The sequence below is a fragment of the Syzygium oleosum genome, unplaced genomic scaffold (assembly GCF_021117445.2).
Source record: "Syzygium oleosum isolate NSW1041296 unplaced genomic scaffold, Sole_v2.1 Sole_v2.03, whole genome shotgun sequence".
In the NCBI taxonomy this organism is placed as follows: domain Eukaryota; kingdom Viridiplantae; phylum Streptophyta; class Magnoliopsida; order Myrtales; family Myrtaceae; genus Syzygium; species Syzygium oleosum.
Window position 1 is genome coordinate 6188661 of NW_026607487.1, and position 13324 is coordinate 6201984.

At 43.9% G+C, this 13324-nt stretch overlaps 1 protein-coding gene and 1 pseudogene across 1 annotated transcript; one reads left to right on the top strand and one right to left on the bottom strand.

The window, feature by feature from the left end:
- Positions 1-8963: 8963 nt before the first annotated feature.
- LOC115692623 (dehydration-responsive element-binding protein 2D-like) lies at positions 8964-9761 on the top strand (annotated as a pseudogene).
- A 999-nt stretch (positions 9762-10760) lies between these two features.
- LOC115692658 (photosystem I reaction center subunit IV A, chloroplastic-like) lies at positions 10761-12133 on the bottom strand. Its single transcript, XM_030619592.2, has 3 exons — positions 11776-12133; positions 11070-11135; positions 10761-10969 (listed from the first exon to the last, which is right to left on the bottom strand). The coding sequence occupies exons 1-3, from the start codon at positions 12010-12012 to the stop codon at positions 10868-10870; spliced, it is 405 nt and encodes a 134-aa protein (XP_030475452.1). The 5' UTR covers positions 12013-12133; the 3' UTR covers positions 10761-10867.
- Positions 12134-13324: the final 1191 nt, after the last annotated feature.

Consider the following 13324-nt stretch of genomic DNA (forward strand, 5'->3'; position numbering starts at 1 on the left):
ATTTGTGGAGATGGGAGAAGCCCATTAGAAGTTAGAACAGCTCCTAAACCTGCCATCTTAGAATGGCAAGACTCATAAACTGACTAGGTTTCCCACCAGTAGCAAAAGACTATAAATAAAGCACTACAGTAGCCTCACCTAAGCTTCCATTAAAGACGACCTGTATCAGGAAATGTTGAATTCAGACAGGTTTTACTCTGAAATCAAGAAAGGATTTTTATGAATGAGCCTAAATATGTGTATACTATTATTGTTTCTTCGTATCAAATGGGCTCACTTCTAAACCCATGCAAATATGGAGGCAACTTTTCCAAACTCAAGTAGAAAGTAAAGCTTTCTCAAGATGCCACCAATGAAAAGCTTGTGGCCTGACGGGTCACATGGTAACTACACCACTATCTCCTTGGCTAGTGGAGCAACATGTGTTTCTCTAACTGCTTAGCACTTGCATCAATCTCGAATTCCTTAGTCATAGCTTTTAATGCCTGCAAGTGGTTGTTCCCCAGGAAACTTCTTCAAGGACTGTAGCTGTAAAAAGCCAAAAAGCAAATCATGCAGCATCGTCTTTAAACAAAAAGGATGCAAAACTACCAACGTAATAATTACAGAAAAATGATGATTAGACGATCCCGGTAGAGGACGGGGGACACCGAAGGGAAGAAAATTAGTTCAAAGAACTACGAAGGACATGAAATTGCCAAACTGGAGAAAGGAATTGAACAAAAGAACAGTCGCCATCGCGAGAACAACTGCATGAGCAATCACAAATTAAAAACCTACTTCTGCCCTTTCAGCAACCAGATGACGGGGCATTCGCCTTAAAGTTCTGTCAATGTCCCTGCTCTCCTTATAATACTCTTGTGCCATTGCTCTATCACTTCTTTTTGTATCTAAACTATATTAAGGGAAAAAGTTGCGCTTGTACCAGGGGAAAAGAAACGAATAAGCCCTCTAAGTGCATGCAATGAACCACACAAAATGTGCTTTCTCCATAATATACTGAAAATATTAAAAGGATATCCCCTCCCTCGGATCAAGAATCATGCTCCCAGCAGTTTTTTCCACTCTCTTCGAAGTGGTGCTGCACCAATATCGCGAGTTGGCACAAGACCGCTTCCAAAGCGCTGGTAGAGATAAGAAAAAGTTGAATGTATTAATCACTTAGCTCGAAGAAAACAATTTAGCAAATATGAAGAGCTGCGCCATATTGCAATGACTTCATTCACAAATTTAAGATGGAAAATAACTCACCTTCGTTTTGGTTAAACTATAGAAACGACTCTTGCATGCACCCTTTTGGAGGCTCAACCACAAAATGGCGTAAAAAGATACTCTCTGTAATCCATATGTTTAAGTGGGGAGTTCGATTCCCCACCTTCTCAGGGGGGGTTAGAGGTGGGGACGTGTAATTTCAGATATGCGTTTCGACTCTCACGCCCTGCAAGAAGCAAATCAAAAGTTTGAGAGTGAGTTGAGAGTTAGAATAGGACAGACTAAAAAAAAAAAAGTCAAAAGTCAGATTTTCCGATTCCTAAACGGTTCTTCAATTGCATGTCTAATAGGGGGAAAATACCAAAAAAGTTCTAAACCTATTGCACTTGTGCAAATTCAGTTCTAAACTTTTCTATTGTGCTAATTCAGTCCTAAACATCTTCACGTTTTGCCAATTGAATCCATCAGGCCAATTTATGCTTGAAATTACTAACTTGGATGCTGGGCGTCCTACGCGATATGGCCTATGCTGATGTAAACAATTTTTTTTTCAATTTTATAAATTTTTTTTGAATTTTTTTATTTTTCCTTTTGTTCTCTTTTCCTTCTTTTCTTTTTTTTTTTTGTCTTTCATTGTGACTGGCGAGCTCACCAGCCATTGGGCAAGGCCATCGTGGCTGTAGGTGAAAATGGCCTCACCCACAACTGTCAAGGCTTCGCCTAGATCATCGCGGCCACGGGTGAGGCCGCCTTGCCAAGGTATGGAAGCAGGATCTATACTTCTCTACGACTTCCTTCCCTCTGGCCCCCATTGCCTTCGCCTCGGTCATTGTCCGAGCCCTACTTTCCCGTGCTCTATCAAGGCTTCTTCATCTTCGTTGGTAGAGGCACTTCCACATCGCTTTGCTTCTACATGGAATTCTTGGATTTGTGTTCCTTATTCATATGCTTTGTGTTCGTTTTTGAGCGAAGGGACAGTATAGAGGACCACAGCCGAAGAGAGATCTCATTGCCGACTGGGTCCTGAACAATGACGGATTTGTCCGAAGCTTGCCTATTTACATCCACGTTGCATTCCTATTGGTTGTCTCTCACCCGTAGCTAGCGAGCCATGGCTAGGCAGGCCTCGCCCAGATCTGGGCAAGGCAGCCCTGCCCGTGGCCACGATGGCTTTGCCTGCATCTTGGCAAGGCTGAGTGAGGGTCACGGCCCTCATCCAGTGGCTAGAGACGTCACTGAAAGGAAAAAAAAAAAAAGAAGGAAAAGAGAAGAAAAGAAAAAAGAAAAGAAAATAACCAAAAGAATTATTAAAAAAATTATAGAAAAGTCCATGTTAGTGCCGGCTGTGCCACGTAAGACCGTCAGCGTCCACGTCAGCTATTTCCTACTTAAAATTGATCGGATGGACTCAATTGGCAAAATGTGAAAATATTTAAGACTAAATTGGTATAATTGAAACGTTTAAGATTAAATTGGCACAAATGCAATAAATTTAGGATTTTTGTATATGTTTCCTTAAAATTATTCCACTATTGAATTTATAGCACTGAAATTGATTCTATGTGATGCTATGGTCCTTATGTCATTCCTGTCATCTATTTGACCTCATCCGGTTTATAACTAGAACAGGAAAACAAAGGGAAAATGGAATTAAGAGCGATTATCACACAAAACGCCAGTTTATAGGCTTGAGGCTCCTTCCCTGGGATTTTGCTTCCGCTATACTTTTCTAGCTCAATTAAAGTTAAATTTTGTCTATTCGATGCTAAGCTTTTCAGGATCTTTCTTTGTTACACTATAATGAAAGCGATTTAGTTATGTTCATCGAGACATTTCGGTGCAAGATTTGAACGAATTTGCCGAGGCTAGTCAAACCATAGCTAATTTTCCTATTAAATCGAAATTTGCGTTTGGGCTCGTTGAGTTCAAATTCAGATTTTAGATTATAAATTAGAGTATTTCAGACCCAAGTCCAGAAAACCTTCTCAATCTCTCCGGCCTAATTTACTAGTGTTCTCGGTCGCTAATACAAAATTTACCAACGATTTACACGATCTTTGAAGTTATAGCGGCAAACTCACGCAGCAATGGCAATCGCCACTAAAGTCAAATTCGCATTAGATGTTTCAAATGTCCTAGTGCAGTAGCGTTTGCAGTGGCTACTAAATCAGGTTTTGCAATGACAATTGCATAATCAGCAAAACCCAGAAAAAAACGAAAAGATATTACTTCATTTACTTGATAACATTACAAGTAGAGCAAATGTCGAAGATCACCATTGAATGAAGAGTTTCAACCCTAATATATCTGAAAGCTTTTTAACAGTTGAGACCGTTTAAATGTGAATGGAAAAACCTTTCTTAAACCGATTCCAATGGCAAGTGAGGTAGGTCCGAGCTTAAGCCTTCCTCAGGAAGATTGTCTGAAAAATCTTAAACCTATTTTATCGAGGCCAATTCAGTCATGAACCTTTCAATTGTGCCAATTTAGTCCTAAACCTTTTGACGATTTGTCAATGTAGTTCTTCTAGCCAATTTTGGCTGAAATCGCTGATGTGAACGCCGGCCATCCTAATTGGCATGGTGGGTGCTGACGGGGACAATTTTTGCAATTTTTTTTCCGTTTCCTTTTCTTTTTCCTTTTTGTCTCTTTCTGTTCCTTCCTTTCATTTTTTCCTGCTGGCCACAGGCACCTAGGCGATCGTCGCCCACACTAGATCTAGCAAGAAAATTATTTGAAAAAATCAATTTTTAAAAAAAATGCAAAAATTGTCTAGATCAGTGCTGGCCGTACCATGTAAGACAGCCGATGTTTACGTCAGCTGAAGGACTACATTGGCAAATTGTTAAAAGACTTAGGATTAAATTGGCACAATTGAAAGGTTTAGAATTAAATTTGCAAATTATCAAAAAAGTTTAGGATTAAATTGGTACAACATAAAGGTTTAGGACTGAATTAGCCCAATATAATAGATTTAGGACTTTTTGGACTATTTCTTTATTTTTAGTCCCAACATTGCTCGCACAAGTTAGCGACCAAACTCACATCGTCACGAAAACCTTTAGATCTCTACTATTTCTAGTGATGAACACATTTGGTACCAGGCGCGACTTTCTTCGCCAAAATATGTTGCGACGAAGGTCTAGCAACGAAGCTTCGTGACAAAGGGTCTTGTCGCTAAAATCTCTCGCTACATCACATGTTACATACCAAGTTCTGGCGACGCGTTTGCTTTGCCGACAGGAGCCCTTTTTCTAGTGAATATAATGTTGGAGTATGTGTATGAAGATGTACCGCCGGATAGAAACCCATTAGTATCGACCTTATCTTCTGACATTGTGGGTATTAAGTCGCCTATTCAAAACACATTTTGCGGGGGAAAATTATCAAGAAAGTACTAAATCTATTGCACTTTTGCCAATTCAGTTATAAACCTTTCAATTTTATCAATTGAGTCATAAACCTTTTCACTTCTTACCAATTGAGTTCATCTAGCCAATTTTGACCAGAAATTGCTAACGTGGATGTTGGTCGTCTTACATGATCCTTGCCGGCTCTGGGCGAGGGCCGCAACACCTTCGCCAGCCAAAGCAAGGTTCGCGACGCCCTCAGGCGAGGGCTTGGCGGCCTTTGCTGGCCCTAACTCTAAAAACGGAAAAAAAAAAAAAGAAAACAAAGAAAAGGGAAAAAAAGAAAAAAAACTATAAAAATTTCAGAAAATTATTAAAATATTATTAAAAATGTCAACGTCAGTGACGGCAATGCCACATCAGCAATTTCTGAGTAAAATCGGCCAAATGGACTTAATTGGTAAGAAGTGAAAATGTTTATGATTCAATTAGCAAATTTGAAAGTTTTAGGAATGAATTAGCAAAAGTGCAATAGATTTAGGACTTTTTGGGTAATTTTCCCCACTTTGCGATGGACGCACTGTAACAAACTCCTCACCATTTGACAGGAAGTGTGTTCTGCATAACCAAGGTTGCAGAGGCCGTTTCCTTAGGATTCGTCGTCTGTGTATATACAAGCTAGAAAGGGACTCTTCGCAATGCCAATGTTGAATAACTTGCCACTGAGTCAAAGTCCTGCATGCCCTAACATGTATTCCTCTCATCGAACCAGTCGTCAGGCATTCACGACGGCTTTCCTCCGTCGCTATGGCCGTTCTTCTCGTTCCTTCGTTCCCCTCTGTATGAATCGGACGTGCTCCTTGAAAACGTGATAACCTCTCGGTTTGCCTCGACATAACGTGCGGACAAAAACAGCCGGAACTAGGGCAGGGGCTTCGACTCTCTTTATTTATCACGTTGTCGGATGATACACACGAGACATGCTCTCGTATTTTCTCGTGTTCTAGGGGTTACGCCATGCGCATGCAACGGGGGCGACGGTACGTCGCCAACGTGGCGCTGCGTAGGGCCCCATGCTTCGACACACGTAGCTTTGCTCTCCATCACTTGAGGACGAAGCTCCTCCCGAACCTCGTCGTCGACGCCTGTGCCTCGGTGTTTTGTCTCTCTGTCACTGCCGCAGGCGTCTCGCTTTCCACCTGTCAACTCGAGCCACCATCTCTTTCTCTACGAGTATCATGCATCCACCTAACTCATTAGACAAAAGAAAAAGTCATAATTCCCTTGCGAAATTTATGTGTAAGTGATTGAATGTAGGAATATATTATCGATGTTGGATTGTTATTATTCGATGTGCCAAATTTGAATTCATTTCACGAGTGGGTCGTGTTCGTGAACCTACAAGTTCTCGTATTGTCGTGTATTAGCGATTTCCAGTATACTAAAAGGATCGTTTAAGAAGCGAATTTAAGTTCCGATGAAGTTGCCAGGCGATATCGTATGTGGTTAAGATGATGACCAGCTAATGTAGAATGTTAAATAACAGATGACTGGCACGCCTCTCGATTACTTTGCTCCCGCGGCCGGGGAAAATTGTCCAAAACATTTAAACCTATTTCACTTTTACTAATTGAGTCATAAACCTTTTCACTTTTTGCCAATTGAGTCCATCTGGCTAATTTTGACTGCCCGGAGTTGACGTAGACGCCGGCCGGCACCGGCCGTCCAGCCACTATTGACATGACAATTTTTAATATTTTTTTTCGAATTTTTAAATATTTTTTCCTTCTTTTTTTTTTTTTCTGGCCTTCTTCCCTCAGGCAGATCCAGCGACCGACCAAAGGCGAGGGTTGGGTCAACTCGGAGGTCGCCACTCCGACAACCGACGAGGAGGACAAGGACAACAACGAATTTGACCCGCCGTTCAGGGTCTTCAACCTCTTCCAGGTAGCGCTCTCGAAGTCCGGGTCGCTCTGCGGGTAGGTGACGATGTCGGGAATCGCCCTCAAGCCGTGCTCATCATTGAAGATGACCTGGGACGGCGTCTGAGCCTGAGACTGAGACCCAGTATGCGAACGCTGGTGCTGTGTGATGATGGAGGATGACTCGACCGGAGCGAAGACCAGGTCGGCTACCTGCGGCAGTGCCGGCGGAGGGTTGAGCTCAAAGAGCATGCTCTGGACCCAAGACGAGAGATCGAAGGGGTTGTAGTGGACGGCATTGTAGGAAAGACAGGAGATGCCGTCTTCTTGAGCAATGCCCATCACTATCTCAAGCTGCTCTAGCTTCTGGGTGACGTCGGCCATGCCTGACGACCTCACCTTGTAGCCAAGAACTGCGAGGAGCTCATCCATGTCGCCACCTGGGTCGCGACGGCGAGGTCGGCCTCGCCTTGGCTCGGCGAGGCAGACCTCGCCATCGCCGTCGCTTGGGTTGGGACAACGAGGTTGGGCGAGGTTCGACCTCACCCAGCCAGGTGCCGGCGAGGCTCACCCTCGCCAGTGGCCAGCGAGGGCGAGCTTCGCCAGAGGTCGGCAAGGCCTCACCTCTGGCCGGTTCGACCTCGCCGGCATTTGGCCGGTCGTCGGATGGGCCAGAGGAAGAAGGCCAGGAAAAAAAAATAAAAAAAATCAATAAATATTTAAAATTGCCACGTCAGCGTCGGCTGTTCAGCATCCACGTTAGCTCCGGATGGCTAAAATTAGCCGAATGGACTTAATTGTTAAGAAGTGAAAAGGTTTATGACTCAATTGACAGACTTAAAAGGTTTAGGACTGAATTGGCAAAAGTGTAACAGGTTTAGGACTTTTTGGATAATTTTCCCCCGCGGCCGATATAGGTGCCTCCGATTATTTCATGCTAATGATCATTGCAAAGAGTTATTATCCAAATGCAATCTTGTCTACGAGCAAGACTTGAGGTACCAAATTTGACCTACGAAATAGTAACCAACATGTTGATATAAACCCAACAAATGAAAAGCACATCACCTCGTATACCCTCGCTAACTCGTCTCGTAAATTTTTTTTGTAAATGGGCCAATTAAATTTAAACAACCACTTACAGACTGTCACGTTAAGTTTAGTGTTCCTAGCTCGTAGACAATAATAAAGATTTTATTTGGTACGTTGACAGTATGAAAATATAGAGTTTTAAGCACGAATACGTGTATAGTTTTTAATATCGAGAATCAATCCATTTTATCAATAAGGCTGTGTTTGTTTCCGGAAAAATATTCTCCCGGAAAATATTTTCCGGGTTTTCCGGTGTTCGGGGGGCGGAAAACGTTTTCTGTGGGAAAACATTTTCCTTATCCCCTCACAAAATAGCCTAAGTCTATGGAAAATGACTTCCACTTCTTCAAAAGCGGAAATCATTTTCCGTAGCTGCTTCTTCTTCTTCTTCACTATTTTTTTTTTCATTTTTTTTCGTTCTTCTCTTTCCTCAGCGCTGTGGCTGGCGACCGGCCAATGGCGAGGCCCGAGCTCGCCGGCCTCAAGCGACCTCGGCCTCGCCGCCGTCTGGCGACCTCGGGTGAGTCTCGAGCCTCGCCCAGGTGGGCAGATCCGGCGAGGCCGAGCTCGCCCGAGGTCGGCGAGCTCCAACCTCACCAGATCCGGCGACCTCGGGCGAGGCTCACCCGAGGTCGCCAGACGTCGGCGAGGCTCTCGCCCAAGGTCGCCGGACGTCGGCGAGGCTCCGGCGACCTCAGGCGAGGCTCAAGGTCGCCGGATCTGCTGATGCTTTGATTGTTTTGTTTTCTGGTGTTGCTGTTTGTGGGTTCTTCTTCTTCTTGTTCGTGGGCGAGGCTCCTCGGGCTGCTTGATCGCCAGCGGCGACTTGGGCCTCGCTAGATCCGGCGACCTCGAGCCTTGCCCGAGGTCGCCAGACATCGGCGAGGCTCCGGCGACCTCGGGTGAGGCTCGAGCCTCGCCCAGGTCGCCGGATCTGGCGAAGACGGGCTCGCCGGATCAAGCGAGGCTCGACCTCGCCGGAATCTGGCGAGCTCGAGCCTCACCGGCCTGGGGTGATGCTCGAGCTCGCCTCCGGCCGTAGCCGTTGTCGGCGACCTGCAGGAGAAGAAGCAAAAGAAAAAGAAAAAAAAAGAAAATATTAAAAGTATTACAAGAAGAAAAATCATTTCTATACCGAACAACGGAAAATATTTTCCGAAACTTTTTCAGATTTTAGCCGAACACCAGAAAATTGTGTTTCAGGAAAACATTTTTCAGGAAAATGACTTCCGGGAAAATATTTTCCAAAATGAGAATATTTTCTGCCAACTTAAATGAGTTTTCATTTTCCGACTGTCCGTACAAGACTGAATTTCCTATATACATCCATCTTATAAAAGGTCTGTGTCATTTCTTCCGTATAGTCACTGAACCAAGAATCAAAGTCTCCCTCCCATCACTTCGGGTCCCCAAAGGCCCCTTCCCTCCTTTTCATCATCTCAAATCCTACAGGAAGAGATACGTAAAACATGGACAAACTGGATCGAGCACAAATATCAGCTGGCAAGAAGAAAGAAGCTGTCAAAACCAAGAAGCCTTCCATAAGCAGCTCGAGGAAGGGCTGCATGAGGGGCAAGGGTGGCCCCGAGAAAGCGCTCTGCACGTACCGGGGCGTCCGGCAGCGGACGTGGGGCAAGGGGGTGGCTGAGATGCGCGAGCCAAACTGCGGCGTGAGGCTCTGACTCGGCACCTTCAACACCTCCCTCGAGGCGGCCCTCACCTACGATGAGGCCGCGAGGAAGCTCTACGGGCCCTCCGCAAGGCTCAACTTGCCCGCGACAACGACTGCCATCACAGCACCACCGATCAACAGCGACAACAACAGTGGCAACTTCTCGGCGGTTGGTTCCGGCAATAGTTGTATAAGTGAGCAAGCGGTGAAGAGTGAAGCGGTTGATGCAAGTAGTCACGACCCATTTAACATGAGGGATGAGACTGCTAGTCGCGCGACGGGAGATGCTAATTACAATTACGTGGATTGGTCATGGGAGAACTTGGTGTTGCCTGACATGGTGAATGAAGATCAGGGCGATTACGAGTGCTGGCCAGAGTTCTCATTTGGGAGTGATTATCTTGAGAGAGTGATCTAGGGTTTGTTGGTCATGAGGAGCTGTGATTGCCGGATGGTAGTCAAGAGAATACAGATTGGGAGGGCTTGCAAGTTCCATGGAATTTGTATGCTTGATGTGGTTCACCATGGCCTCTCGTTTTGGTACAAGAGGAGGAAGATGAAGCACAGCTAAGAATTATGTTAATTTTGGTTCTTTAGGAACGTTTCTCTTTCTTTCTTTCTTTCTTTTCCTTTATAAAAAGAGAACCCTTTATAGATTGTATAAATTAGTTGGGTTTACGTTTCTTTTTTTTATATCTTTTATCTTCTTTTTTTCGTCCCTTAGATGGGGTGATATAGGGACTAGAAAACTAAGAGTAGAACTGGTCTGTTCTATGTGTTTTTTAAGGCGGAAAATAATCATAGAAAGGTCCTTTAAGGCTCTATTTGCCTTTTTTTGGGCTCTTTCTATGATTTTTTCTAGGCTTTCAGCCTTTTTTCATGTGGTTTTGTAAGGGCCTGGCCGCAACCCATTCTAAGTTCTGACGATGGTTTTTTTGTGGCTCCATGTTTGAAATGGATTGTAGATTTTATGGTTATATTTTCTCTACTCCTTTCTAGTATATATATTTTGTGTTTGTGCTGCTTCATAGGTAAATAGTCTTTCAACGGATGTTCGTGAGATATGGCAGGACTCCTCTTCTTTGGTGATCTGGTCTTTATTCATCGTCTTGCACAAGTAAAAGTTCAAAGATATGCATGCACGAAGGCTCAACATGAATGTATCACATTTAACCAATCTAAAGTCATGGAAAATCGCTTCAGAATAATGTTCTTTGTTGGTGTTAAGAGTACAGTAAGGTACTCAAAGGAGGGTGGCATTAACATCAACATTCTCATTGATCCTCTCTTTTCCTCATTGTTCGTGTGATTTTTCGTACGTGAGTGGGCATGATCAGCCTGCTACTGAAACGACGTACTTAACGATTAGGGGTTTTCTCCTGATACGAAGAAGGGAGGTGCAATGCGGATCAACATGACCTCGACGCGTCCACCCTTTTAATCAGTACCTTGGTTACAAGCCCACGATGGTGAACTCGATCGATGGACGAAAGAAGGTCTGCGTCGTCGATCTAATAAGGCACTCGTGGATGAATTAGATTGACTGTGGAAGAAGAAGATGGAGAGGATATTACAAAGACAAAGTATCATACAAATCCTGGGTTTTACAAAGCACTCATTTAGACTTCTTCAATCTCATCCAACGCGAAGTTGTTGGTCGATACGTTGGCGTAGTTGACCTTCTGGAATCTGACCACCACCGGGTACCTCGTCTTTGGGTCCTGTCCGTCATGCGTGAACAACAAAAAAACATCCGCAATCAAACGTTTTTGCCAAGATATCTCTGTGTTTCGAAGCGCAGAGAGAGAGAGAGAGACAGACCTGATCAACTGCGACCACAGATCCCACATCCTTGAACCAGTAAGACTCTCTCCTCAAGATCTTCACCTACAAAAGAAAAAGAAAGGAATTATGATCGACCCATCTGACTATTTGCCACAGTAATTTGGTATAAACCCACTGCAAGAACTGAAATTTTACTGAAGATGCAAACTTTGTAGATTTTGTTGGGTACCCATCAACACCATACTTTATCTCTACGAATGACGACATCGAATTTCGATTAGGCTTATCATTGGTTCTTAGCCTGATAATCATCGCAATATTCTACTTTTTGCTAACTTGACTATATGTAAAAATCCCCACGAATGCATGCGTAACCGCATCGTGTTATAAAACAGACAACGATATCATATTTCTCGACAGGGCAATAATTCGCGTGTCATATTTTAGCAAAGTGAAATGCTAACTCCAGAAACTAGCAAGGGTGGTCAATCAGTATAAATTAAGAAAACATAAAAGAGGAAAATTCCGGACCACAGAGAGTAATCAGCATTTTCCTTCAAATATTGCTAACTACAACACTCACTTCAACAGATTTGAATCTACATATAAATAGCTATTACTAGGTAAGACGGCTGATTGATGAAAAATTATCCAAGATAAGCTTCAGAAGTATGCTAATACCACATGATTCATCCCAATCTATTCAACTTGAATGACAAGAGCTTTGAAGCAAATCGATTACCTTGGTGCCCCTCTTGGGCCCGATCGGAGGGGGCTTGGGCTCGCCCGAGGCCGGAGCCTGCGTGGTGGTGGCCGCCGGTGGCACCGCCTCCCCCTCCGCGGCCCGCACCACAAGCCTCCTCGCGGACCGGCTGTTGCCGTCCCTAGGGAAATAGGCAATGCTCCTGGTGGTGGAAGAGCTCGTGTTGGAGCCAATGCTTGGGCTCAGCACAAAAGCTGCCATGTTCAGCGTAGCCATGAGAGGTCTTCTTCTTCTTTTGTGCCAATCTCTTTGCCTAAGGAGCTCTTGTTAAGTGCAAGATGGCAATTGAGGAGAGCAAAAGCGAGAGGATCGTTTTCTTCTTCTTCCTCGGGTGGGGAAATTATCCGACTTGTCTGAGAATTAGAGCGGGTTGATCTTTGCCGCCAATGGGCCGTTGCCACGTCGGCACAAAATCCATAACGTGTGGATAGAGAGTAGGGGTTGATCAGGTAGCGTTCTTACGCGGGAATTTCGGGGTTGCATTGGTGGACCATCAGAAGTTGAATCGAAAAGTATAGTCCCGTGTTCTGTTCCTGGGCCAATTGAAATTGGTCCAGTTGGGCCTAATCCCATGTAAAGAAAATTACAGATTACATGACCTAATTTTATCAATGATGTCACATATTAATAGGCTGATCACCTCGCTAGAGAGAGAGAGAGAGAGAGAGAGAGAGAGAGAGAGAGCATACTAGCTTCGAAGCTGAGGTAATCAGCGAGACCATCGCAAACTCAGGCAACACTGGTGCGAGATCTGTAGCTATTTGTTTTCACCCTTCTCTCTCCACCGTCTGTTTTCAAACTTGTCTAGCTTCTTTTTCTCTCTCGCCATTGTTATTTTTCGATAGTAATTGAGTTAGTAAATTAAATTGGTTGACTCTGAGTCTGTTCCAAATGTTCTAAACTTATTTAGACCCGCATGTAGTTGGGATTTGATTTTTCTGAAATCCTTTTCAACATGTTCTCAAGATTTTAGGTAATCTATGTACCACCTGGCCATTAAATTCGAGTTAGAAAGTGGTTATGTACCGATTTTGCCACCCGACTCGTTCTCGTAACCTTTTGTATTTGCTAGCCAAAACGGCGTTGGCTCATGTCTCATAGCTAGCGAACGGCAATTTTGAGAAGTGCAAAGAATTCAATTCTTCTCCGAAGCACTGTGAGTTTGGCAAATGCTAAATGTAATCTTGGTGAGTTGAAGTTTCTAAGGGGACATTGGCCAATGAAACCTAAACTTATTGTACGGCTTCCAATTCAATTCTAAACTTTTCAATTTTGCCAATTTAATCCTAAACTTTTGCGTGAAATTCCGATGTATTAGCCAATTTTTATCGGAAATTGTTGACGTGGGGGTATGCCACGTAAGACGGCCGGTAATGACTGGACCACCACTTCAACGATTCCTGACGAAAATTGACCGAAATAACTGCATTGGAATTTCAGGCAAAGATTTAGGACTAAATTGACAAAGTTGAAAAGTTTATGACTAATTAGAATCTATAAGTATTGTGATTCCAAAGATGAAATCACA

Bases quoted from the DNA above. Each gene is read 5' to 3' on its own strand.
- LOC115692658 (XM_030619592.2), bottom strand. From the start codon at position 12,012: ATGGCTACGCTGAACATGGCAGCTTTTGTGCTGAGCCCAAGCATTGGC. The intron at 11,136-11,775 runs GTAATCGATTTG...TTTCTTTTGTAG, and splicing joins GGCCCAAGAGGGGCACCAAG to GTGAAGATCTTGAGGAGAGA. The intron at 10,970-11,069 runs GTCTGTCTCTCT...CATGACGGACAG, and splicing joins CTGTGGTCGCAGTTGATCAG to GACCCAAAGACGAGGTACCC.